The sequence below is a fragment of the Rhinolophus sinicus genome, chromosome 12, assembly GCF_057876585.1.
Source record: "Rhinolophus sinicus isolate RSI-liver-muscle chromosome 12, RSI-T2T, whole genome shotgun sequence".
NCBI classification, from domain to species: domain Eukaryota; kingdom Metazoa; phylum Chordata; class Mammalia; order Chiroptera; family Rhinolophidae; genus Rhinolophus; species Rhinolophus sinicus.
Window position 1 is genome coordinate 57,642,712 of NC_142512.1, and position 27,240 is coordinate 57,669,951.

The 27,240-nt window shown below is 56.2% G+C and overlaps 1 protein-coding gene across 1 annotated transcript in view; it reads left to right on the forward strand.

Moving 5' to 3' along the window:
• Positions 1–189: 189 nt before the first annotated feature.
• Positions 190–27,240, forward strand: part of TBCD (tubulin folding cofactor D) — a 135,282-nt gene continuing 108,231 nt past the window's right edge. The window contains exons 1-9 of the mRNA XM_074319596.2: positions 190–484; positions 2,067–2,117; positions 3,671–3,768; positions 4,767–4,868; positions 6,179–6,325; positions 8,653–8,708; positions 15,826–15,958; positions 22,721–22,766; positions 24,309–24,441. Of these exons, the coding sequence (XP_074175697.2) occupies positions 301–484; positions 2,067–2,117; positions 3,671–3,768; positions 4,767–4,868; positions 6,179–6,325; positions 8,653–8,708; positions 15,826–15,958; positions 22,721–22,766; positions 24,309–24,441 (950 nt within the window). The 5' untranslated portion in view covers positions 190–300. The remainder of the gene's footprint in view (positions 485–2,066; positions 2,118–3,670; positions 3,769–4,766; positions 4,869–6,178; positions 6,326–8,652; positions 8,709–15,825; positions 15,959–22,720; positions 22,767–24,308; positions 24,442–27,240) is intronic.

The following is a 27,240-nucleotide window of genomic DNA, read 5'->3' on the forward strand; positions in this document are numbered from 1 at the left end:
GTGGCCACGGGTGGGCCCGGGCCTGGGGTGTTCTCCTGGGACCCCAGCGCGGGCCACCGCCCCCCGCCCCGCCCCGCTCGGCCCCGCCCCTGACCCCACAGCCCCGCCCCCGCCCCGCCCCCGGGTTCTGCTCCGCCCCCCGCGCACTCTTTTGACGGCCGGCGCGCTCCGTAGCGGGGCCGGCGCTCGAGGTCGGAGGTCGCGGGGCGGGGCCTGCGTCGGCTGCTGCGGCCGCTACCTCAGCCGTGGTCCCGCATCCCGCGTCCCGGTGCTCGGCGAGGCGCGGTCCGGGCGCGCAGCATGGCCCTGAGCGAGGAGCCCGCCGCGGGCGCGCCGGAGGACGGGCCGGAGGACGCCGCGCTGGCCCGCGGCAGTGCCCTCGAGTCGTTCGGCGACAGCGCGGAGACGCGGGCGCTGCTCGGCCGCCTACGGGCGCTGCTCGGGGACCGCGCGGCCCGGGAGGGCGCCCTGGAGCGGTTCCGAGGTGCGTTAGCGCGCGGGCCCGAGGCGGGACCTCCTCCTTCCCCGCGGCGGCGCCCGGGCAGCCCGCGCTGTGCAAGGGCGGCCTCTCCCGGAGGCCGCGGGCGGTGGCGCCTCCCGGGGTTTCGCGGCCAGGGCTCCCACGCCGTCCCCGCTGTGTGTATGGAGCGGGGCGTGGGGAGCCCCGCGTCCCGCGGGACCCAAAGCCCGAGCTTTACAGGAGCGTCACGGAGTCCCGAGCGGGCCCGGGCGCGGCCTCCCCCGCAGCGGCAGCGGCCGGGCCTGGCGCCGACAGGCCTCGTTCAGGCCTCGGCCGGGGAGGAAGGATGCGGCGGTTCGGAAAGATCGGGCCCGGGCTGCGGAGAGGGCGTGGGGGCGGGGCGGGGCGCGCGTGGGGGCGGGGCGCCTGCGGGACGGGCCTCGCCCGCCCTCGGGGCCGCCTGTGAAGGACTGTCCTGCACGGGCGAGGCGCGGTGGCACCCGGTGGTCGGCTCCGGCTGTGCTGGGTCAGAGCCACCTGCAGTGACCGCAGGCTGTCAGCGGACATTGGGGAACGTGGTCAGCGGCCGGCCGGCCGCGGCCGCTGCGCTTCCCTGGTGAGGACCGCGCCCTCCGGCCGCCGGGATTCAGTTGCGGGCACCTCGGAAGTGTCTCCTTGTCGCGGAAGCTGCAGACACAGGCCCCCGGAGCAGGGCAGGCCGCTGTGTCCTGGGGGCGTCACCTGGACTGTGTTGGCCGCAGGCACTTCCTCGCCAGGCGGTGTGGGGTCGTGGAGGGCGCCCCTGGTAGGTGACTTGCTGTCACGCCTCCGAGTTGGCACTTTTCCTTAACGGGTCATTAACGAGTCATTCCTTAGGGTCCTGCAGTTGGCACAGGGGTTTTCTAATTCAGTAAAACCGTCTTTGTGGGTCCTTTTAGCTGAATAATTTCTGCGTAACTCTCCTCCTGTGTTTGCGCTGATGACCCGCCGACCTCGGAGAAGGCTGTGTGGCCGGCTGAGTGCGTGGAACGTGGGCTGCTTCAGCCCGGGCCTGGGGGTGACGCCGGCCCTGCACTTGGGCGGGTGGCTTGACTGCGCTGAGTCTGTTACTGTGGCTGTTAGTCGGGGCCTCACCAACACACGTGTGCACAGCTGTCTGGAGGGTGCGGTGGGCGTGCAGCCCTGGGACGCGGGCAGATGGGGACCGCTGCGGGGCGCTCACGGGGTCCGAGGAGCAGGTTCAGCGCCGGGAGGCTCCCCGGGATCGAGGGCAGCCGTGAGGGGCCTGGCACGTTGCGTGGGTACGACAGGAGAAGTAAAGGAGTGGGAGGTATGTGTGTGTTTTAGTGAAGGGGAGAACGTGGCTGTGACAGGAGACGGGGAAGGGGGGGCGAGGCCGGGTTCAGAGGGATGGGAGATCAGGGGAAGGCGTGCTGAGCAGGCCACGCACGAGGCCAGGACGCAGCGCCCTGGGGACGAAGCGCCCTGGGGACGCAGCGCCCTGGGGAGCCGCCCCTGCGAGTCGGTGAGGGAAAATGCAGCGGTTCCCAGCTCCTGGGCATGTTTGCCTCAGTGGTGTTAATTGTCATGCTCTTTCTCTTTTCAGTAATAATGGACAAGTACCAGGAGCAGCCTCACCTGTTGGACCCCCACCTTGGTAAGAGCAACAGCAGATGATTTTGACTTTGGTCATTCAGTTACAGATGATCACAGAGGCCTTGGTGTACGGTGCTAGTGTGTGTGTATGTGTGTGGTGTGTGTGGGGACAGAGCCCCAGAGAGCAGTTTCCAGGCTCTCGGCCTCACATGGGGAGGTGCTGGCTCGGGTAGTAGATGGCCGTCAGCTGTGACTAGTTAGCCATTGGCCACTGATATAACTGCCATGGCTGAGCTAGCAAGTGCGGATTGCAGTTAGCAAGTGGGGGTTGGTTGGCAGAGAAGCGGACGGTGGATTGTGGATCGTGTTGATCCTGCTTCCTGTGTCCTGCCTGGCCACCAGCGAGATGGGGGTGCAGGAACACCCCTCGTTAGGGTGCTGGCGGATGTTTGCATTTGTGTCTCGACCAGCCGCCAGCGAGAATACAGTGGTATGACTCCCCTGGCTATGGCTCCGTTGGTGTTCCTTTTTGGCCTCACCGTATCCTGCGTTCTTGTGCAGGGGTGGGACCAGAGACCCTGCATTACAGTATTTGTATGGTGCGTGCATGTGTGTGCGTACGGATTGGCAGAGGGTGTCGGGATGAAGTGCCTGGGTCTTATTTGTTAGCAGGGCTGGCTCGTCAGTTTAGTGGACCTGTGATAGTGGCGTGAGTTCCATTGTCCCTGCAGCCTGTGGGCAGGTGTATTTGAGCTGCGTTTTTCCTTGCTGCAGTTAACACATGTTTTGCTCGTCATGTATATTTTAGTGTGAGCTCTGCAGTTGGGTCGATGGCGTGTGCTTGGCTGGTCCTGTGTGAGCTCTGGGTGGGTGAGCTCTTTGCCTCAGTGATTGATGGCGGTTCTCACCCAGGCTTGCAGACTACCCCTGTGCACGATTGGGCCAAAGACTTGGGGGGACCTCTGCAGACTTCTCGAGCTTGTCTGCCTAACCGCTCCCCCTTTGGCACTCTGCCCTGCACAGTTCAGCTGACTCAGTCTCCTTGAACCTCAGTCCCTGCTCTGCCTGAGTCCCATGTTCCTGCACTGACTTCTAAAAATTACTTTCTGGTGGCCAACCTGGGCCACTGCAGGTACCAGCTGGTTTGTTACCATGCACGGCCTGTGGTTCCACTGTCTGGAAATACATTTGTCATATATTTGTCCAGTTTTCTAGTGCTTGTGGGTAGGGCAGTTCATATCAGTTTTTCCTTTATACCTGGAAATCCTTTCTGTCTTTATATTGGTTAGTTCCAGGTCATTGCTAAATCATGGTAGGTGTATCTTCTGTAAAGCATGGTATTAGATATTGATTTGAGATAGAACATTTTTCAAAAATAAGAGATTTTCCCTGCATGTTAAAAGAGGAATGAATGTTGTGTTAATTCTAATGCCCTTTTAGAAACTTAAGATGAAAATGTTTTTTTTTTCTTTTGCTGTTGATATTTGGATTGCATAGGTTTACTAAAATTGAACCCTTCATACATTTCTAAATAAATGCTTGTTTCTTTGGCATTTTGTTGTACCATCATCTGTTCACCTTTATGGCACATGCTTTGTCCGTCTTTTTCCCTAGAATGGATGATGAACTTGTTGTTGGGCGTCGTGCAAGACCAGGCCTCCCCAGCTGACCTTGTGCATCTGGCTTTTAAGTTTCTTTACATCATCACCAAGGTAACAATTACCGAGCAGTTCATAGTTGACAGAACACTCAATATAGTTGGTCCAGAAGTTACCTTCCAAAATGTTGTTTCTTTTGAAGGATTGTTCACACACATATGTTGTGGCTTTTATTCTTTCTCTTTTTACCCTATTTTGTGGATTAGATATTAGTGATCCAGGTGGTCCTTAGGCTGCAACAATGTGCAAGATATTTAGCGTTTTGCATTTGAATAGATCGAGTACCACCTAGCTAGAAAGGAAGAGAGAGGCAGATACTTGACTAATTCGGAAAAGTTTTTTACAAGGAAATAGAAATGCTCCCCAAACTTACTCCCCAGGTGAATGTCCTGGGGACCATGTTATAATGAAGACTCTCAGTCAGTATGTGTGGGGTTGGGCCTGATACTCTGCATCCTTGCACGTGCCCCGCTGATGTCCACGTGTAGGCCTGCACTTACCGGAATTGGCGGCTTTGACCGTGGGAGTGTCCGAGCCTCTCCGGTGGGTTGTGGTTTTGAGGGCTACCTTGCTGTTGTGCCTGCTGTGTAGTGGGAGAGCCCCTCGGCTAATGGGAGTGTGCTGGGGTGGGCTGCCGTGGGCACACTTCTCTGCAGCTCGCTTGGTCCCGTTCTGAAGGTGTCGGCCACTGCATCTTGTGGAAGCCGTAATGAATTTGGGGACCTCGAGGTTCTCTAGGACGTACTCTTCATAAGTGTCAGAGGGCAATCATAGAAACAAGGTAGAAGCAAAACTTTTCAGTTTGTAACATACCTGTGTCTGATGAACCACGTGGAGGATTTATCAGTCAGATTGGGACAGAACATGCAATTACGAAATGACTTACGCAGAGAGAGTCTTCTTGTTCCGTCTTTCTAAATCGTGTCACTATAAGGGGATTCTCTGTGGTCAGTGGGTGGTGTACGTGCTGATTTTTCATGAGGAAGAAGATAATCTCGCAGCTTTCTCTGTTTCTAATTATATAATAATTCAGTGCCTTTTTTGTTTGCTAGGTTCGAGGATATAAAACATTTCTTCGTTTGTTTCCTCACGAAGTAGCTGATGTTCAGCCTGTCTTAGACATGTTCACACATCAGAACCCGAGAGACCATGAAGTGAGTGCTCCGTCTTCTTCATTCTCGGCCTTTCGCTCCTCTCCTTCCTCCCGTTGTTTCTCCTCTCCTGCACTGGCGACTTCACCTTTTGTTTCTTTCACTTTTAGCTTACTACGCTTTTTGTGTCACTCATTTCTTTAATTGTTTTGGTTTTTCTCTTGTTATATATGTTACTTTAGTTTCCTGTGAAATATGTCCCTTATAAAGGAAAGAGTATGCCTACCTACTGTGGTGATAATTACATCACCATCCAAGTTTCTTAAATTTGAAATATAACTGTTGGGGTTCACCAAGGCCACCCCCAAGTGTGACGATTTCCTAGGACCCTCCAGGAATTGGGACACAGTCGTCCCTGTGGCTGTGATTCATTGCCTCTGAGTCAGTGAAGGGACAGGCACGTGGGTGACGTCCAGAGAAAGCAGCAGCAAGCTTCCAGAGTCTTCTCCCCTGTGGATTCCATAGAACACTTGTAATTCCCAGCACTGAGCTGTGACGACACGTGTGGAGAGTCATCTGCCACGGAAGGCCCCAGGGACCAGCGCCCCGATTCCTCTGGGGCCACTTGTGGGTGCTCCCTGCTGAGCACATGCTGATGTTCAGGCTCCCAGAGGAAAGGAGACGCGCAGCTTGAGCTACAGGGTTTGTGTAGACAGTTGAGGCCAGAGTCCCCGGGTCAGTCAGGGAACGGTGGGAACGCTCCTGGAACCCGAGGCCCCCCATGGCGCCTGCAGGCGTGCCGGCTGTGGGCCTGCTCGTCCCCGCACTCTGCACACGGTGCATGACGACGGCTCGGAGGATGTGTCAGTACGCACGTGCCGCATTCCTGCTGAGGACGTGGGTGAGCCTCCCCTGCTCTGCCTCTTGTGCCCCGGTGCCTGGTTCCAGGGCCAGCGTGGAATCTCGTAGTAGTGACTGCTGAAGATAAGGGCACTCACCTTTGATGGGAAGTTGAGAATTGTTTTCTTAAGTCTTCCATTTTGTATCTTTTTCTCTGCTTTCCATTTTCTCAAAAGGCTAAGTGTATGCTGAAGGGCGCCAGTGAAGAAAGCTGTCACTGACGTATTAGGGTTCCCCTGTTCACTTTGTTGTTGCTTTGGTTGGTTGAGGCAGCCAAATCCATGACGGTGTGGGCACAGGAGACACTGGAGGAGCTAACGATCGTCCGCGTCCCAGGCTCTGAGGTCGCCGGCGTCTGAAGGGCCTATGATGGGCACCGAGTGGGTGGGTGGGTGGGGCAACAGGGCTGAGTGGGGCGTGCGGCTCCCCGCCGTTTTTCACACATTTCATTTCCCTTTGGTTTCACTCCGCAGACCTGGGAGACCCGCTACATGCTTCTCCTCTGGCTCTCCGTGGCCTGCCTGATCCCTTTTGATTTTTCACGCCTTGATGGGAACCTGGTCACTCAGCCTGGGCAGACGCGAGTGTCCATAATGGACCGTATCCTCCAGATAGCAGAGGTGAGTGCAGCCGCGGACGGTTCCTGCTGGTCATGGCTCTCTTTCGTGCTGGCGTGTAGAGTTTAATTAGGTACACTTGGACGTTTATGTGTCTCTTCAACTGCTGTTACTGTTTTTCGGTGACATAGAATTGCATTTCATAATCTGTTTTGAAATTGTGGTAATTCATACAGGGTCAGGATGAATTACTTTGGCAAATCTTGTTTCCTTGTAGATATTGCAAAGACTCTTAAGCATAATCATGACATAAGAGGTTTCAGAGGCCAGTGGTAAGAGAAAATAAAGGTCCGTTTTTAATTTAGTTTTTATTTTATTTTATTTTTTTAAAGATTTTATTGGGTAAGGGGAACAGGATTTTATTGGGGAACAGTGTGTACTTCCAGGACTTTTTTTTTTTCCTAGTCAAGTTGTTGTCGTTTTAATCTTAGTTGTGGAGGGTGCCGTTCAGCTTCAAGTTGTCCTTTCAGTCTTAGTTGTGGAGGGCGCAGCTGAGCTCCAGGTCCGGTTGCCATTGCTAGTTGCAGGGGGCGCAGCCCACCATCCCTTGCGGGAGTCGAACTGGCAACCTTGTGGTTGAGAGGATGCGCTCCAACCAATTGAGCCATTCGGGAGGCAGCTCAGCTCAAGGTGCCGTGTTCAACCTTAGTTGCATGGGGCAGAGCCCACCATCCCTTGCGGGACTCGAGGAGTCAGAACTGGCAACCTTGTGGCTGAGAGCCCACTGGCCCATGTGGGAATTGAACTGGCAGCCTTCGGAGTTAGGAGCATGGAGCTCTAACTGCCTGAGCCACCGGGCCGGCCCCTTAATTTAGTTTTAATTTAACTTTCAACATTATGTAAATTATACATGACCATTGTAGGAAAACTAGAACATAAAGAGAAGCAACAAAGATGTTAAAGTCTCTCCAATTCTGGTGCCCGAGATGCCAGTCGTACGTGTTATTCCAGCTTCTCCTGATGTGAATATTGTGGGTATAAACAGAGCATTGTACCAGGTATCCATTGCTGTGAACTTGAGCAGCTTAGCACACATTTGTCATCTCACAGTGTCAGTGGGTCAGGAGTCTGGCCTGGCTTTGCTCTGCCTCCTCCCAGGGTCTCCCCAGGCTGCCAGCAAGGTTCCCCGAGGCAGGGTCCACGTCCAAGTTCTCTTGGTTGTTGGCAGAAATCAGCGCCTCAGGGCAGTTCTTTGCTGGCCGTTTCTTGCCACGTGGGCCCCCCAACATGGCAGCTTATTCTGGCAAATAATAAGGGTCTGCTAACAGGTCACGGAAGTGACATCCCACGCCTGCCATGTCCTTTTGGTTAGTGCAGGTCACCGTGCAAGTCCCAAGAGAGGGACTACAGTCATTGAATCTGCCTGCCACACACACGGCAGGCTCTCAGTGCCGCTGTGTGCAAGACACTGTTCTAACCACTCTTCACATATCAGGCCTTTGAGGCTGCCAGTGAGGCAGCTCCCTGTTTGTCTCCTCTGTTTGCGGAAGAGACAGCAGGTGTAAAGACAAGTAACTTAGCGCGTTCGTTTTCTCACAAACGGTGGCTCCAGACTTGGGCCCTGGCAGTTTGGCTGCGGATGCTTGCCCCACGCGGGCACTACGTCCTGAATTCACGTGTTAGGAAGCGGAGGTCTCCCTCCTAATCTTTAAGGGAAAAGGTGCTCCACTGTGCCCTGAATTCTCTTATGGGTGACATTTTAGTGTGTTTCTAGCTGTGCCTGTTAGAAGGAGTGTGGTGACAATCACCTTTATATCCCCTGTGTGTGCTTGTCCCCAAGTGGGATTACTCCGAGAGAGGCAGCGTGTTTCTAAAGTTTTGGCCCTGTGTTTGTGCTTGTCCAGAAAGCTGGCCCAGAATTAAAGACCTTTTAAGTATCATTTGGGGAAAAGTTGGTTGAGAATGCGAAACCTCTTGAGGCGGGCCTCCTAAGGGATGCCAGCCTTTCGTACTAACACAGGTCCTCTACTGTGTGAGGGGGGCCCTCCTGATGGTTCTGACACTAGTTGCCGACGGGCCCCAAGAGTGCTCTGTGGACACTGGGTCTGTTACAGTTGGGCAACACATACACATTTCATTTTTCTGCTGTTTTAACTAATGTGTGTTTCAAGGGGCGTGACCACAGTGCAGTAGGCTTCGGACGTACCTGGGCAGCTGTGGCCGCTGGCTCAGGCTTAGGACTGGTGCGTGCGCTTTGGAGTGTGACCTCTGGCTGCAGGCTCCGTGAGCTGGGCTCTCGGGAAGCTGCTGAGTGTGGGTCTGGCCAGCCGAGCGGGTCCCTGAGATTTGTACTGCGTGTAACGGCGCCTGTCCTTTGTCCTTTCTTGCAGTCCTACTTGGTTGTCAGTGACAAGGCCCGGGATGCAGCTGCTATCCTCGTGTCCAAGTAAGTGCCCGGCTAGCGCACTGCAGCCCTGCAAGTGGTGTGCGACTGCATGTGCTGAGGCCTTTGACGTGTGAACCACGTGTCTGTGTTGTGCTCAGAAAAGGGTGCGGGTTCAGAGGCCTGAGGAAGTCGTGCCTACTCCCCTCAGTGCTCTGTCACTTTCTCTGTGGGAGCACCAGCTCTGGGGTGCAGGACACCCCGGAACCTAATGTGACCACAGATAGTGTTGGTTAGGAGATCACAGGTGACCTGACGCCGGGCTGGGGGCTCACAGGTGACCTGACGCCGGGCTGGGGGCTCACAGGTGACCTGACGCCGGGCTGGGGGCTCACAGGTGACCTGATGCCGGGCTGGGGGCTCACAGGTTACCTGATGCCGGGCTGGGGACTCACAGGTGACCTGACGCCGAGCTGGGGGCTCACAGGTGACCAGACTCCGGGCTGGGGGCTCACAGGGTGCCTGACGCCGGGCTGGGGCTCAAAGATCACTCTCTCTGGGTTGGGGCTCAGGGAGGTCACCTGACAGGCCCTCAACTGAGCAGAGTGTGGATTTAGGTTAGGTGTAGCAGTTCCCCCAGGGGCATGAGCTCAGCTTTGGGTGCTGGCTGTTAGAGGAGCCTTTAAAAGTCACTTAGAAAGCGGTTCACACTATGGGTTGTGGAGCGCGTGAGCTGTGATGGGGGGCATTGTGGTTTGGGATGAAAACCCCAGACTTTCTGGGTTAACTGCAAAACAGGGTGTGCCTCAGACAGGTGAGGATAGTGGGATGGCCCAGGCAGCAGCGGGCCTGGAGTCTCTGAGTAACGCCCGGGCCCGGGACAGCTGAGAAAACGTCCGGGGATGTGAGGGTGGAAGGAAGCAGTTTTTCTAAATTAACCTTTTGTACGACATGGTTTAAAATATGGATATAGAGTAAATGAATTAGAAAGTTTGGCTTTTATGGTTCCATCTCCATTCGTAAAAGTTGAAAGTTGGCTCTGAAAACCTTTGGAGTTTGGGGAACGGACACCACCTTCATGGGCTCTGGGTCGCCTCATGCTTGGGTGGCAGCTATGACCTTGCACAAAGGGGGAGGAGAAACACCTAGTTTCTAGGGGAGTTGAGGGCTTGGATGAGATGTTTGCGGGACCACAGGGCAGAGCCTGGACGTGAGAAGCTGCTACTCGCAGTGAGGATGGGCTGTGGGGACAGAGCCAGGAGTGCAGCTTCCAGGCTCTCAGCCTCACGTGGAAAGGTGTTGGCTCGGGTAGTAAATGGCCATCAACTGTGGGATGGCCGTCAGCTGTGGCTAGGTGGCTGTCAGCTGTAACCAGTGACCCATTGGCCACTAATATAACTGCTGTGGCTACGCTAGCAGCAAATGGGGGCTAGCAAGAGGAGGGTGGCTGACGTAGCAAGTGCGGATTGCAGTTAGCAAGTGAGGTTGGTTGGCAGAGAAGTGGACGGTGGTTTGCGGATCGTGTGGCTCCTGCTTCCTGTGTCTCCAACCCAGCCGCCAGCGAGAATATAGTGGTGTGACTCCCCTGTCTGTGGCTCCGTGGGTGTTCCTTTTTGGCCTCACCGTGTCCTGCGTTCTTATGTGGGAAGTGGGAGCTGAGACACCACATGACACCCTGCATGACAGGGACACACGGGAGCTGCCTCAGATGCGTCCCCTGGGGGGACCGACCTGACAGGCATGGTTTCTACAAGGATGAGAAGCATGGGGTTCTTTGTAATTGAGAAAGAAATGTGTGTTTTTGAAGAGGAGAGTATAAGGTACAATATAAAACTCAGTTTGTCATCCCCCGGTGGAGCTGCTGTTGACTCTGTGCTGCCCAGTGTGGGGCGTGTGGAGTCAGGTGTGTTTGCAGGGCCTTCCTTCACTCTTCTTCCCAGACATGATGGCGCTGTGGGCGTTTCTGCCCCCAGCCTCCTGCTGGACACGTGGACCACTGCCCTGCCCCCTGGTAGTGAATCAGGCGCATCACGAGCATTTTGCATAAATTGGACCATTCTGGTTGATGCTTAGGGACGACTTCCTAGAAGCAGAACAAGCATTTTAGGAGTTTTAAATGCAGTTACTGGAAAGATGGAATACGTTGGAAGCCCCATTTCCCCATATTTACCAACCGTGTGTTTGGTCTTACTAATGTTTTCCAGGTTTGTTAAATGAAAAACACCTGTCTTATTTATTGTTTCTCATTACCAGAAAGACCGATGGTTTGGCAGAGAGATGCTGAGTATGTGGGGGCCCAGGAGGTGAAACCCTAAGCCTTCATGCCCCCTCTTATGCCCTCTAGTCAAGGTGGCAGCCAGAGCCCTGCAGTGGCCAAGGGACAGGTGACCTGTGTGAGCTCAGCCACTGGCGGGGCTCTCCGTCGCCCTCTGGTGGTGGACGCGGGTAGCGTTCCTTGTGGTCGCTTCCCGTTTGCAGCGCGTTAAAAATGCTTCCGCGGCTCCCGCTGTTGCCAGGCAGCCCCTGCAGCCGGTTCTGTGCTGGGCAGAAGCGCTGAGTGGCAGACGTCTGAGCGCTTCTAGGTCAGCCCTCCTCCTAGCCCGTGTGTCTGCTCAGTGTGCTGGCGGCTCCGTCTAGGAAGGCCCTGGGTGTGGAGCTATCCGAGCGGTCCTGGTCCTCAGCTGCCTGCCCGTGTTGCGCGTGCACGCGGCCCCAGGCCGCCGTCGTCCTGCCTGCTGCGCCTGCACCCGCTCTGTTAGTAGCCGAACCTTCCCGAGGCTGCATTCTCTCTCCTCCGTCCTGACGTCATGCTGACGCCCAGACGCTTGCATTCAGGTGTTCCTCTATAGAACTCAGTGGAAACGAGGCCTTGACCCTAGTTTCACTTGACCTCAGTGATCACGTTCATTTTAAAAGCAGACGTTTTTGTCTCATCATAAAAGCAAGGTGTGTTTCATGTAGAGAAGGTGAAATTTTGGATCATAGAAAACTAGAAAAAACCCCACACATTTGTAGTGCACAAAACTCATGCTGTATCTTTTGTCTTTTTCTGTGTTCAGTGTGTACCTTAGAATCTCGCCGTGTTAGCGTCCTGCTTTGTCACTTTGTCACTTAGCTTCGCATTCCCACCGGCTGCCCCCCTGCGTCTGGGTCCTCTGAGAGCTGGGGCTTCAGCAGCCATCACACCCCTTCTTGCCCTGACTCGCGATGCCCTCCCTTCCTGGGTGCCTTTGCCGCTCCTGCAGCCTCAGCTTTCTCTGCGTACAGGACGCTGACCTGCACGTGGGTCTTCGTCCCCCAGGTGGTTGGTGGCCTTTTACTGTCTGTCTTCTTTGACCAAAAGTTTTAATTTTTATGTCGAAACAATTTTTTCCTTTTCTTTAGTTATTTTTACTTTTAAGCTTGACGTCTTACCCTGTTAGAGATTTTACAAATAGTGATTACATTTTTCTACCTTTTTATTGTTTAATATGCAGTTATTAACCCATTTGGAATTTCTTTTGCTGGAGGGCATACAGTAGATTCCCCCAACAGGAAACTAGTTCTAGCACCATTTGGTGACTATTTCCACTAATTTATGCTACAGTAAATGCTTACGTGGGGCAGGGCGTGTCCTCCACCTGTCCTGTTTCGCTCCTCGACTGCGTTGCTGAGTCAGGCGGCTGTGGTAACTACCAAGGAGTGTGGGGAGTGGCCATCAGTCCCCGAATGTTTAGCCGGGTGTCCTTTGTCCCTCTGACAGGTCTCGTTCTGTAGTTTAGGCTCTGCTGCTCTTTCTGAGCCGTGCTGTGCGACTTCCATCCCCAAGAGGACAGTGGCCCTCTAGAATCCCTGCCCATTTGCTGAGTCCATAGTGAAGAGATGATGCCTGGGATGGAATTTCTCCGAAAAGGGATGGAAGCAGAGGATTCAAGGACCGAAGTGTGTAGCCAGTCTAGTTTGTGTAACTGTGTCTTATCTACAGGGTAGATATTTTTTCCATTTTTGCTTATCTGTGCTTTTGGACCTCTGCAGTAAACATATATACTTCTTTATGAGAAAAATACAAAACAACCCACTGAACTCGTTCAAAGGAGCCTTAGGTTTTTACCTGAATCTGGAAACTCACGGTGCGGGACTGCTCAGGAAGGGATATCGGCTGACCTGTATGCTTGGCCCATGCCAGGATCCTCGGTGCAGAGGGGAGGGGCTTGACCGGAGGCGAAGGTTCCAGCGGCTTAGGCTTTGGCAGGATGCCACACGATGCTTGGAGTTCTCCCGAGGAGTGGGAGGTGGGAGGGCTGGGCTGTGTGGTCCGCCAGCTCTGTGGGCGCTCTGGGCCTGTGCCCTCACCTGTCGGGGGGCAGCCCCCGTGGGCACCAGGCCTGCACACAGTGTCCTGTGAGTGTTGCTGTCTCTGGCCAGTGGGCCGAGATCACAGATCAGGCCGAGGGTCAGGTCGCTGGCCCTCATCCTGCGGCCCCCAGAATCAAAGGGCTTTAAACGGGGTCCAGGACATTGCTATGGGGACTACAACCTGTTGTCCACGTAGGTAAGGCCCCGAGGTACAGGCTGGGTGCGATTCCCCCCACGCCTGGGGGAGGCACGTGACTGTGCCTTTGTCACGAGCATCCTGAAGTTAGATAAAAACGCTTGGTGACTGGCGATCTCAGGTGGGGGCAAGAGGACAGTCTTGGAGCCTGTGCTCGCCTCCTTTTTCCTGAGATGGAAGCCTCACTCTGGTTCCACAGCTGTCGCTGAGCTTCTGGAACTGGGCGGGGCTTCCAGGCGGAAGGGAGGGGCCGTGTCTCTCTCCCCCTCCCCCTCCCCCTCCCCCCTCCCCCCTCCCCTCTCCCCCCCTCCGCCCCTCTCCCCCCTTCCCCCTCTCCCCCTCTCCTCCCCTCTCCCCCTCTCCTCCCCTCTCCCCCTCTCCTCCCCTCTCCCCCTCTCCCCCCCTCTCCCCCTCTCCTCCCCTCTCCCCCTCTCCTCCCCTCTCCCCCTCTCCTCCCCTCTCCCCCTCTCCTCCCCTCTCCCCCTCTCCTCCCCTCTCCCCCTCTCCTCCCCTCTCCCCCTCTCCTCCCCTCTCCCCCTCTCCCCCGCAGGAGGCTCCTGGCCTGTGTGGGCAGAGGAGATAGTGGGGTTTTCTATGACAACAGGAAATTTGATTTCTGTTTTTAAATTACTCATCCGGTGCATCAACTACAAGTACTTCTAGTAAGGCCACAGGTACCTGCTGCCTTTGGTGCCCTTAGGGTAGTTCCATACAAGATAGTGATTCCAGAGCTGAAAGGTGTCCTCAGACTGTCCCCAGCGGAAGCAGAGCCTCTGCTGGTGGGTGGGTGACGGCCATGAGGGGCCCTGTCTTCTGCTTGTCCAGGAGTGTGGTAGAAACAGGGGATGGCTGATGCTGGTCAGGTCCCCTGTCCCCTGGGGTTGTGGTGATAGAGGGAGATTGGGACGTGAAAGCACAGGGAGCCCGCCCGCCACCCTGCTATGTGGACCCTCAGCTCTACAGGATACGCTGGTCATTGTCTGGAGTGCGTTCGTCATATGTCTAGAGTATACAATAGGCAGCCACAGGGTGAGCCATTCCCCTGAATGTCGAATGATGACGTTAGAGCTACATAATAGTCCACTGTGATGGTTACATAGTTTTAAGCCATTCCTTATAATGTTCAATTTCAAATTTATTTCAAAATTAAGTTGATTCAATTTGAACATAAATATTTGTTCTCCCCCCACACCCCCCAAAAAGAGATAGTGATTCAATCCCACTGGTGACAAAGAATGAACTAGATAAGGTCAGTAAGTTGACAAGATGAGCAAAAACTATCACAGTTGCCTGAGCTGCCTTAGTTACTTCAACAACAGGGATTTACATTTATCCTTGTGGCGCTCAGTCGTTTCGGAAGATCAGACTGCAGTGCTGAAGTCCCAGCTGTTCCCTGAACGTCGTCGTCTTTCTCCTCCCGAGTGTGCAGAGTGCATTCCGTGCGCTTCTTTATAGTGTGAGGGCTCCAACGGTGAGTCAGACGGTCCGTCCTCAGGAAGCTTGAAGTCGAGCAGAGGCAACGGGGAAGGATAGGTGTTCCCAGCACTGTGTGCCGAGCCCCACAGGAGCCACGCGGACAGTTGTGATGGTCACACAGAGGGCCCCCTAACCCTGAGTTCCAGAGCAGGAAACATTCCCGCAGGGAGGTTATCTCAGAAGTAGGGCCAGGACAATTCCAGGTTAGTGACAGGACACAACCTGGAAGGCTGGGGGAACGTGTGTGGTTCCGTATGAATTGGGGATAGCACGTCTGACACGGGCTTGCTCCCACTGGTCGGGCCGAGCCTTCCCAGGGTTCAGTCAGGTCCTTGCAGTTTGCGGCAGCTTTGTGGCCGTCCTCTGGTCCCACGTCCCGCTGGGGGCTCGTCTGTGTACCTCGCAGGCTGCACCCCTCCCACCTCCCCTTACTTAGCTGTTTCCTCCATGTTATTTGCTTGTTTCCTGTGTTTCTGCCCCAGGATGCAAGCTCCCCCGGGAGGGCAGGGGCTCAGCCTGAGCCACTGAGTCAGAGCTGGGGGTGGGCATGTGGGCTGGCTGGGGAGGGACAAAGCGCCCAGGCTGTGCTGTGGGAGCCAGAGGGTGGCTGCCAGCCCAGCCCAGCCACACAGGAGGGCCTGTGGAAGCCATACACCCCGTCTGAGCGGCCAGGGACGCCTGGGTTGTGGGGCCATGGATACCAGCCAGACCTCTGCACGGGGAGGGTGGCCCATGGAGGATGAGGGACCGACGCGGGCCTGTTGCCCGGCCAGGCCCTGCTTGTGGGGGCCTGGCATCCCCAGGAGGCGGGAGGGGCTGAGGAGTGGGCCTTGGGGGTTCCCGGGCAGGGGTGGGACAAGTCAATGTGGTCTTGTGGTGAATGGGGCCTGGAGAGAGAGCAGATGGGGCCGTGGGGCCTGCGTGTGACCTCAGAGAGGTCATGGTGGGGAAGCGCCACTCGAGGGCCACACTTGTGTTAGTGTCTTCATTTCTTATATCGGGGAGTGTTGTAGGACGTCTGCCCTGGAGGGAGGATGTCACGCGTAGTGCAGAGGACACGCGTCCCAGATTGGACGCTCATCTTGACAGGATGTGGTGGGCTGGGAAGCGTGAGTTCTCGCCAGTTGGCGCCTGGGTTGAGCTGTGACCTTCCTGTTTGTTCCCTTCTGGCAGGTTTGTCACGCGGCCTGATGTCAAAGAGAAGAAGATGGCGGGTTTCCTGGACTGGAGCCTGTGCACTTTGGCCCGCTCCTCCTTCCAGACCATCGAGGGGGTCATCGCCATGGACGGCACGCTGCAGGCCCTGGTAAACCCTGCGGGGGGAGCGGGCGGCTGTCCGCCGCTTGTGGCAGCAGATCGACTTGCGGTTACTCGGAGTCGGAAGTAGTAGGGTCGGCTTCAGCAGGACGTGAGCGCGTCTTTGCTGCTGCTCTGGAGTGGCCCTCGGGGAGCGTGGCCCTCGGGGAGCGTGGCCCTCAGGGGGCGTGGCCCTCAGGGGGCGTGGCCCTCAGGGGGCGTGGCCCCCAGGGGCGTGGCCCTCAGGGGCGTGGCCCTCAGGGGGAGTGGCCCTCAGGGGGCGTGGCCCTCAGGGGCGTGGCCCTCAGGGGGAGTGGCCCTCAGGGGGAGTGGCCCTCAGGGGGAGTGGCCCTCAGGGGGAGTGGCCCTCAGGGGGAGTGGCCCTCAGGGTGACCTGCCGGGCGCCTTGGCTTGTCACCGAGGGCCTCCTGCTTTAGTGAAGACGGGCTGATCTGGCCTTGCATGTGGCCACCAGGGGGCAGTGGTGCCCATGGAGCTGGGCCTGCCGGGCAGGCAGGCAGGGGCGTGTCCTCCTCTGGCTTCTGCTCACCTGTGTTCCAGAGTAATTATGGGGACCGGCTCTAATGAAACCAGGCAGGTGACTTGAGGTTTGATTTTGTGCAGATACTCAGGGTGTTTGTAACAACTGGGTTAAACACAGACCCGGCACCCATCCTTTCCCGGCCTCCTGCTCTGCTCGTCTGTGGCTCTGCCTTTTCTGGTGCCAACGAGGAGGAACGGTCTCCTTTATGCTCCGCAGAAGAGGGCGGGCGGCTGCCTACACCAGGCCTCCCCTGGGGGGCGACCACCCGCAGCCTCGCGCTTGTCATTGCAGTGGGCCAGTCCTCGTCCGGGAAGCTCAGAGGCCATCGGCCCACTTTTGGGCAAGCAGACCCTGTGGGCTGCGCTGAGAAGGGGCCTTTGGGCCCGTGACTCAGTGTGATGTCATCGTCTCGGGTGTTGTCCCATCAGCATTCGTTTCCTGTGCAGGTCTCGCTGACGTGTGGGAGGCTGTGAGGGCTGGAGCAGAGCGGCTGGCGGTGTGACCCCCAGGGCAGTGGGCAGGCCCCTCCAGGAAAGCCATTTGCCCCTCATCGCTCTGGGCACTGAGGGAGTGACAGCCTGGCATCTGTTTCTTTCCATTCATGTTGCGTTGTCTTCAGGAGGGATTACCGTTCAGTGATAAGAACGTTTCAAAATATTGTAAAAAGAAACCTGGAAAAATAGAACATTTTAGGATTCCCATAGTCCCTCGAGGTAACATGTTTTACATGCTTCCTCCTTCCATTCTGTGAGTGACTGTGCTGTTTTCTCTGTCTTAAAGAAACCATTGTGTAACCAGGTACCATGAATAATTCAGCCTCTTACAGTGTACAATTGAGTGGTCATTTTGTAAATGCATGAGGCTGTGCCACCGTCACTGTCTAACTCTAGATTCTTTCATGGCCCCTGAGGAAACCTCACACCCATCAGCACTCACTCCCAGCCCCTCCCTAGCCCCTGGCAGCTGCTATCCTGCTTCCTGTCTCTGGATTTGCCCCTTCTGGACGGTTCCTATACATGGGGTCATGCGCATGTGGCCTTGTGTGTCTGGCTCCTCACTCAGGATCGTGTCCCCGAGGCTCACCCACATCATAGTGTCAGTAAGGCATTCCTCTCGTGGCCGAGTAGTCCTCCATTCCTGGGCGCTCTTCCTACCACAGATAATGCCAGTCTGAATTTGGGTGTGTAAGCTGTAGTTTTGAGCATCGACTTTCAGTTCCTTTGGGTATATAACAATAGTTTTTTTGAAAAAAATTGACAATAATTTAAATATTTTTTTGCTCCTGAGGTCTTGTCGCGTTGCTGGAACCTGGGGTAGCAACCTGTGCAGGCATACAGCGTGCCCTCGGGGGCCTGGTTCCAGCTGGCTGTGGGGTGGTGCTTACACGGGGTGTCACTGGACTCTTGGGTGTCATTGCTGTGACGGAAGCAAGGCAGTCAGGGCAAGGCTTCCCCGTGTGGATTGCAGGGAGGGTATGCAGGTGGGCCCACGGCTATCGTTGCGTGGCCCCTGGGGGGCTGGATTTATGTGTCAGTGACTCTGATGAAGGATGGTGGATGGCATTGACGTGGTTTATTGGAAGGTTTGGTTTGAGTGGATTCTTAAGTTTTGAGAAGTCTTAGGTCCTGGAGAACCGGTGAGAGGGCTGGCAAAACGTAGCGGGAGCCTGTCAGTCATGGTGGTGGCCGGGGCCGAGAGTGGGCGCTGCCTCACGGGGGCAGGCACACTTGCCCTTGCTCACCAGTCAGGAGTCTGCATTCTAGACAGGCTCCTGGGGTCTCTGCAGCTCCCCACCTGGCCCAGAAGCCACTCTCTAGGGGCCACTGCTGGTTCCTGTCAGGGCAGCTGGGCCCCAGGCACCTGCCGGCGGGATGCACAGCGGTGGGCCCTTGCTCAGGCCACCAGCAAGAGGCCCTGATGGCTGCCCGTTCTGCTGCCCGTGGAGGGAGCAGCCAGGAGTGGGGCAGTGCCCCCTCTGTGGGTGTCTCCGTGTTCCCCACCAGGAGGGGCGGGCTCCTGTTCCCTCTTCCTCCCGAGGAATGACAAGATTTTAACAAGATTTTGCAGAGGCTTAAAGAAGCCCAGCCTTTGCCTCACCACTTGTTGGCAGAGGTGTGAGGAGCACCCTCCGCGCGGGTGCTGGGCGGTGTGTGGGCCGCACCCGAGGGCCATCCGAGAGGTCAGCCCTCAGCAGCCACCATCCCGGGCGTGAATGAAAAACTGCTGCAAAGCAGTGCTGGCCGGTTTGCATCCTTTCCAGGGCCCTCGGAAGCCAGTGTTTGCTCAGAAAGCCTGGGGCCTGTCTGGTTTCCTTTCCTTCACTGGGGGAGCAATTTGGTCTGATTGCTGCTGCCACCTGGGCAGGGGAAGCCAAGCTGGGCGCTGTCCCCCGCCCCGGGCGGGAGGGCGAGTGGGGAGAGTGGGGAGCGGTTTCACCAGGAGCCCGTCAGACCTGCACCGCAGGGCGGGGCGTTCGCGGGGCGTCCGTGGGGCGTGACGGGACTCGCAGGCAGCCTGTGCTGGAGGGTTTCCTCTGTTTCTTTTGATGCACTTGGCTTCCCTTCATCCACCTGTTCATTAGTGTGGGCTGGGCGAAACAGGTGAACTCGTGACAAGTTCCATCGAAACTGGGAGCTGGTTTTCCCTTCCCTGGAAGTGTGCTCCTCTTGCAGCGACAGTTGTTAACTCTGGGAGGGAAGCAAGTGTTGGGCAGGGTCAGCACTGGCCCCTCGGTCCAGTTTCAACACCCTTTGGGTTAGTCCTGTAAGCGTTAGGATTAATGCAGACTGAGGCATTCAGGAGGGGAAACAAGTACTGAACGTGAGGACGTGGGCCTGGCGTCTGCAGCTCAGGGGGTCGATGGCGGGGGTGGGGGTGGCGGGAGTGTCACCAGTGGCAGCAAAATGCTCTTGTTTACCAGCTGTTAGAATCACAGTGGACTTTGTTTCATCAGTGACTAAAGGGTTGTGTTGTTAGAGGAGAAATAGTGGCCAACAACCCCACTGAGACCAGGTGAGCGACAGGCCATCCAGCGCCCGTGTGAGGAGCAAGGCCCCTGGCCTCTGGGGAGCTTAGGTCGCGGATAGTCTGGTGCCCAGGCCGGGACCCCTGCTTCCCAAGGATGGGATCTAAGTGGGCCAGTCCCCAGCCTAGGGACGCTGTAGCAACACCTGTGACCCCAGGCAGAGGTGCGCCCTTCTCTGCCTCTGTGGAAGGGAAATAACACACCTCTTACCTCAGAGGGTGGCATGAAGGCTAATTAGTGAATGTCCGCTCTTTGAAGATGAAAAGCCACTTGATTATCCGAAACCTTTCACACAGGCTCTGCTTCTCTTCTGTTCGGGTTCTTTGGAGGCCAGCACCCTGCGTTTCACCTGAGGGCCAGGGCGGCCAGAGCACACGTTGTCCCACTTGGGCCTGTAGTCCCAGCTCTGCCTGGGGCAGGGCTCTGGGAGAAGTGTCAGCACTTGAGTGTTGACTTCCTCAGACTGCCTGTGTGGTTCTGTGCTCTTGTCACATTCAGGTGAAAGAGGCCCCATCAGCCCCCGAGGGTTTGAATAAAGACGCCTAGCAGCCAACTCTGACACTAGTTTAATTTCTCGTAACTCAGCATGTTACGTGGGGCAGGCCGCCCGGGGGTGGCGTGAGTCTTGTTGCAACCTGTGTGCTGATGGCACACCTTTAATTCCACCAGCAGCCGGTTTGTGCACCTGCTGTGTGACGAGGCACCGCGTCCTGCTGGACAGGTGCTCGCAGGCGGCCTCGCCGGGCCCACGCTTGGAGGGCAGGGGCCTTGTGGGGCACAGGCTGCCCTAGCCTCTCAGATGCCAGAGCACTGCTGCTGGGCTGGGCAAGAGCTGCAGGCGCCTGGCCGTGGCCCCCTCTGCAGGCCGTGGGGGTGGCGTCTTGCAGCTTCCACCCACCCTGCGGCTGCATTCTGCGGGGCATGGTACCTGGCTGCCCTCACCCTTCTCTTCCCTTTAATGCAGTGTCCCTCAGGCTCTGTCCCGGGCAGTGGGCGTCTCTCCCGATTCCCCCTTGACCTTTGATTCCAGGTCTCTCTCCGTGGACATGGCATATGTCCAGAGTGCATGTTGTCATGTCGCTTCTCCCTCCTCCCCTGCCCATGCAGCAGACGAGGATGCTAGGCACTGCGTGCTGGCACGGGCTGGGCTGCGTGGCGGAGGCTCTGAGGTGTGTCCCAGACCTGGCCCTCCACTCCAGGTTTGGGGCTCACCTGGTGTCCTCCATCTGCCTGCCCCAGGGTCTGGGAGGCGGACCCAGCCCCTCGGCTGTCACCTGCAGCCATGCCCTGTGTCCTTCAGTGGTGTCACTCGGGAGAGCCGGGTGACAAAGGGACCAGGACAGACACAGTAGGCAGCCTCCAGAGGTGTCCCCGGGAGAGGGTGAGCGGCAAGGTGTGAGCCCAGCCTCCTGGCTTCCCTCGCGGGCTCCTGCCCAGGCCGTGGCTGTGGAGCCCATCAGTGGGCTCAGCTCTGCGTCCGCGCTGCCTCCCCTTCCTTTGAGCTCCGCCTGTCTCACGGCACACAGAGAAGCCCAGGGTTTGGGGTGCCCACTCAGAGGGGTGGAAGTGGCCCCTGGGTATGTGCAGTCGTCAGGCACACGTCTGAGAGGAGACGAGCGGTCTTGCTTCTGGGGCTGGAGGTGCCTGGGTCTGGCTGGTTGCCCCCTTGGAGGTGCCTGGTTGGGGGCACAGCCCGGGCAATACTTCCCAGGGCTCCTTGTCCAGTGTCTGCTCACTGTTTCTTCCTGGAGGGTGAGGGGTGGCAGGCCCTTCGAGAGGCCCCTCACTTATTTTTGCAAGTCGACAGACGGGTGGTGGGAAGGCTCTTTCCCTCTGAACAGTGGGAATGCCCTGGGGCAGCTTGGGAGTTCCCGGTGAAGTGCCACACGAGGACCAGAGCATGTCCCCTTTGCTGCCTTGCATGGGAGGTGTGGCCCTGGCTAGGCTCACACACAGGCGAGGCTGCGGGCCAACCCCTACGCAGCGTCCAGCCTGGAGCTGTTGTTGGTGCTGATGGTCCTTTCTGTTCATCTTTTGTCCCTTTGTGTGTGGCCTGACTGTCATGATGGGGCCTGGTGCTGCTTCTCAGCCCTGGGATAAGACTTGAGGTGGGGTGCAGAATGGGGCGGCTCCCTGTGCCCCAGCTCTGTCCTGTCTGCTCGTTGGTGTGTCCTCCTGAGGTGCCGGCGCACGCACCTCTCCGGAGTTCTCGGGCACCCTGAGGGGCGCCCAGGGCTGGTGTGGTGCGGGGCCTGGGTGGGGCTTCCGTTCTTGGCCTTGACTTGCTGGTACTTCAGGGAGCTCAGACCAGCCTCTCCTGCACCTAGCAGCTGACAGCTGTGACTCACTGGCTGGGGGACATGCCCTGGGGAGGGGAAGCTGCTCTGCCTGTGGAGAGGTTAGCAATCAAAAGGGGCGGCTGTCCAGAATGAGTGCCCAGAAGGTCGTTTTGTTTGCACCCTGTGCTGTGCTGGTTTCTAATGACAGACAGTGCCGTCACCTCCTGGGCTGTGGCGGGTGTCTTGTGACCCCTACACAGTGCAGCTGCTTCTGTGAAGTGTGTGCTTTCAACAGTGGCTGTCAGTGGCTCGTGTCATCTGCTTCCATGAGAAGTGTGGTGGCTGGGCTGGTGAGCACGTGATACCAGGAGTCTGGGGCGCTCTGGCCGGCCCTTCCCTCTGCTTCCCAGTCACTTAGGCTCATGCCAGGACGCCTGTGGGTGTTGGTCTCCTGGGCCCAGGTGACCCCACAGGAGGAGGCGAATGTGCGAGAAGCCGGAGGGCCTCTCCTTTGCCACTGGGGATGGGTGAGACTCAAGCGACCAGTCCCGGAGCTCCTCACCTTTGTGTGGGACACATTGTCTGTCACACGCTGGTCCTTTGATGTCTTTATTTATGCACAGGTTATCCAGAAGTCCCGCGACAGCACTGCCTCTCCTGAGAGGCTGGTGCCCTTAGCTCCCATGGGGGCACATGGCCACTGTGACGCCTCCGTCAGCGAGCGGCACCCGTTCATGGTGCCCTGCTGGAGGGTTGCCTTTCTAGGCTCTGTAATTTCCTCCTGGGTCATGGATGCGAACTGTTCTCGATATTTGGTGGAGAGTGTTGAGGAGAAAAGTTTTGGAAGAAGCAATAATTTGCTTTAAATTTGTAATTGAATTTGCAACAATGTAATAGAGGGTTTTTTTTTGTTTGTTTTTTTAGGCACAAATATTCAAGCATGGAAAGCGTGAAGACTGTTTACCATACGGTAAGGTTCACGATGGGCGTGGGTGGGTGTGACGTGAGTGTGTCCTTGAGAGGTTGTGTTTGGACACTCACCGTTCTCTGGTTTCTTCGTTACTTTCGTATGTGTGCGTGTGTTTCAATAATCTGATTTTAGGCCCGTGTGGGGGTCTGGTCCTTGATGCTCAGTCTGGATTCTGCGCACTTGGTGATGTGGATGCAGCCTGGAGTCTCCGCCTTGCTTCCTGGGTGCTCCTCCTGTAGCGAGGCTGCATTTTTTGCCCTTTTACCTCATTCTCTTAATTTTAGATCAAAGCTCAATTTGTAAAAACAAGTACAGTGATTCTTGCCACAGACAGGTTTACTGCCTGGAACGAGAGGAACTTCTGTGTTCTAGAAGATGTAGGAATCGGATTTGAACAGTAGAGCTTTTTTTTTTAAAATAATTGTTTTTTAATTGGGGGATATTGGGGAACAGTGTGTTATCCCAGGACCCATCAGCTCCAAGTCGAGTCGTTGTTCTCAATCTAGTTGTGGGGGGCGCAGCTCACTGGCCCATGTGGGAATCAAACCGGCGATGCTGGTGTTATGAGCACTGCGCTCTAACCAGCTGAGCAAACGGCTGTCCCAGAGTTTGATTTTTAAAAATAGTTTTCATCCTGGAAAACTTCAGACATGTATAATGGAAGAGAAGGGTACGGCGAGCCCCTGTTTCTGTCACAGGCCTCAGGTTTTTGGCTCATGGCATTGTCCCGCGGCTGTCCTCACCCCACCAGACACCCGTGTCCCACTGCTCCTGTGCCGTTGTGGTTCTGAGACATGTCCTGGGTGTCAGTCCCACACCTGAGAGAATGAGCAGCGCTGCCCTCTCTGCACACCTGCCCTAGGACTCGTTAGCGCATGCTGCAGGCGTCTTTCAGGAAATGATTTCAGTGCTGATACAACTGGTGTTGAAACCCACCCTCCTTGTCTGTCACATGAAATGCTGCCCTGTGTGCTGTGCTGGCTCGGGCCCTCCCAACGCCCCTCACTCCTCCAAATACTCCAGCAGCATTTCCTGCCTGTGGAGAACCCCCCACCCAACCTCATACACCTATGTTTCCACGATGCCGCGTGACTCAAAGACACAACGCAGCACAAACCCCAGCTCCGCTGGCGTAGCCTTTGATAATCATTAGCATCTTTTACCCGCCACGTGGGTGCTAGAACCCCGTCCGTCCCTTCTGAGGACCCCCTTCCCTCTCTCCTGAGAACCACCGTCCGTCTCTCCTGAGAACCACCGTCCCTCCTGAGAACCCCCGTCCCTCTCTCCTGAGAACCCCTGTCCCTCTCTCTCGACCCCTGTGTTCTGCCAGCCGCTGTGTCCCTTTGCAGGGAGGAAGGTGACCCGCTCAACCCCAGCACACTTGGTACCTGACACGGTTGAAGGGCTTCATGGACCGGGTTGGGGTGCTGTGTAGGGGCCTGGGGAATTGGCTGTGGTTGTGCTGTAGACGTCACAGACAGTGCACTGCAAAGGTGTGTGAAATCTCTCCTGCAAACTGAGCTGAGTGTGCTGTTGTTTCAGCTGCCACTGTCCTCCAGCGCCTGGACGCCTGTAGGCTCCCCAACAGCAGCCAGACCCTGCTCCGGAAACTCGGGGTGAAGCTTGCACAGCGGCTGGGCCTGACCTTCCTGAAACCCCGACTGGCCCAGTGGAGGTTGGTAGACTGGGCGTGACCTGGGCTCCCTAGTGGTGCTGGTGTTGGGCTGCTATGCCCGTGCCACGGGCATGGCGGCCTGACGGACAGGTACAGTGTCCTCTGCTGTCGTTTTCCTTAGTCTCAAGCATGTTTCTGATATCAAAAGGAACAGTTTTGGTTTTCTCTGACCCTGCATCTTCCAGTTAGAGTAACTGGAGCTGGGGTGACGACAAGAAAAGCTTGTTGTGCATTTTGTGTGATGTTCATAAAATGTTACGTAAAATAAAGTACGACTTCACTGGTTTGGGCTCGCGTTGGGAAACTCCATTGGATCAAGGGTACATCTGAATCCCAGGTTCTTTCAGAGAGAAGAGCTCGTCTTCAGGTTTATTCCGAAAGTGAAGCTGCATCTGCCCGCTGATGGGAACCGTGGTCTGGGGGGTCTGCTGTCGTTAACAGCTGGCTGCTGAGCGCGTGGTGCCCACAGAAGCAGACTCCTCTGCATTGCTGGGCCTGTGTTTTTAACAGTCTTCAGCTTTAGTTCAAGTATTAATCTGTGGTTTTGGAAGAGTTCTTTGTCCAAAGTTCAGCTCAGCCTTTGTCTCCACTTGTAGCCAATTCTAGAGAAGTGTGCTATGTTTTAGTGAAATACCTTCTGGGAGTTCTGCAAGAATGTCAGTGGTTAGTTTCTAAAATGCCATAGAAATTTAATGTTTGGTACTGAATTAGGGTTCTCTAGAGAAACAGAATGAATGGGGGTGGGGGATGGGGTGAGTGTGTGTAGAGGCTTCTTGTAAGAAGTGGCTCACGTGACTGTAGGCTGGCGGGTGCCAACGTCTGGCAAGTGAGTCTGAGCTGGAGGCCCAGGAGAGCTGATGGTGTGCTTCCTGTCAGAAGGCTGCAGGTTCGACTGGGGGAACCCATGCTTCAGTTTGAGTCTGAAGGCAGGAAGCACCCCCTGTCCTGATGGGCAAGAGTCAGACTTTGTGCTCTCCAGGCCTTCAACTGATTGGACGAGGCCCACCCCCGCTGGGGAGGGCAGGCGGTTTCACTCCATCTACTGATTTAAATGTGACTCTCATCCAAAAACACCCTCACAGACACAGCCAGAGTACCGTTTGACCAACTGTCTGGGCACTCTGTGATGCAGGCAAGCTGACACATAAAGTAACCATCACAAGTGCTATAAACATTTACTTGGGAAGGAAAATATTGAGCCTCACAATCTTGTTCAGTGTGTTTCTGCGTCCATTCAATGTAATTATTAATGTGGTTGGGGGTGAGTCTGTCTTCTTGCCGTTTGTTTTCTCTCTTCCATCTTTTCTTGCTTTTGTGTTTTTTCTCGTTTTGTCTTCCCTGTTATATTCTTGTTACATATTGAGCATTGTTTTCTTCTAGGTTGTCTTCCCCGTAAGAGTATCAGCCTCTCTGGCAGGCCGGTCACTCGCTGGCAGTGCCTGCCCTGCCTCGTGAGGCGGGTCCTCCTGACATGCAGCCTTCCTCTGCATGTCACTCCTGTCACTCCATGTCATGAACGTGTGCCTCACTCCTGCCGCGTGGCCGCCAGCCCCTCTTGCTGGGCCCACATCTCAGTGACTCCGCAACATTACATGACCCTTGAACTCTGCTCAGCTCCCAGTTGCTCTCTGGGCCTTGTCCTGCTCACACATCTTAGGGACACCCAAGGATCCAGCAAGATTTTCATGCAGGATATCGGGATTCCTTATCTGTCCCCAAATGCTGACCATCTCAGTAGTCACGGACGCTGTCTCCTCCCCCCCGGCGCAGCTGCCGCTCTCTGCTGGGGCTCTATTTTAGAAAGTACCTTTTGGGAGTGAGCAGAGGTGAAGGTGGGTTGCACCTGGGGTCTCCCTGCTCTGAGGGGTTGCAGCCCTGTCTTGTTTGTCATCTTGTGCCTGCCAGCGGTCGGCTTATAGTTTTCGTCCATGTTTTGTGGTTGTTTGTGGCTGAAGGTAAGTCTGATGGCAGCCTGAAGTCTGTCGTCCTTACAGTCTCGGCTGGTGTCTGGTCACTGACCATACAGTGAGTCCTTCCTGTGACGTAGTGGATGTGTGTGCCTGTTACTCGTGAGGGGCTGTGCTGGCTGCTGTGTGACCTGACGGCTTCTGTGATGGCCGGTGGTGTTCACCCTGTTCGCTGCTCCGTCTGTTGCTCCCACTCTGAGACCACCTCCGATGTGTCCCCCCCCCCAAGCAATTCTGTGACACCAGCAGGTGTTCTACAGCTCAGCCCTGACACTCTACCTGGAGACAGCGTCAGACCCCACGGTTAAGGGTCATCCCACAGGACCACCTGCCCCTTTGGTGCCAGTCTCAAGTCCACGTCATTGTCACCTGTGCTTGACCCACTGGCTCTAGGTCGGAGGTTCCCACGACCCCTCCTTGGGTTCGATTAATTTGTTTGAGTGGCTCCCAGAACTCGGAGACGTGTCATTCACTAGGTCCCCAGCTCATTTGAAAAGGACCGAACTCGGGGACAGCAGATGGAAGAGAGGCGCAGGGCGCGGTGTGGGGAGGCCACGGAGCTCCGTGACCTCTGCGGGCGCCACCCACCCAGCCCGTGATGTGCCGCCAGCCTGGACGCTGTCCAGACCAATCCTTGTGTGCTTCTGGAAGCCTCGTGACAGACACGCCGCTGGCGATCCTTCAGCCTCCAGCCCCTTTCCCTTTCCCGGAAGTTGGAGGTCAGAGGTTGGAGGTCACAGGGTGGGACTGAAGGTTTCAACACAGATCACAGGGTTGGTTCCCCTGGCAAGCAGCCCTGTCCTTAGGGGCTTTCCAAAAGTCACCTCCTTGA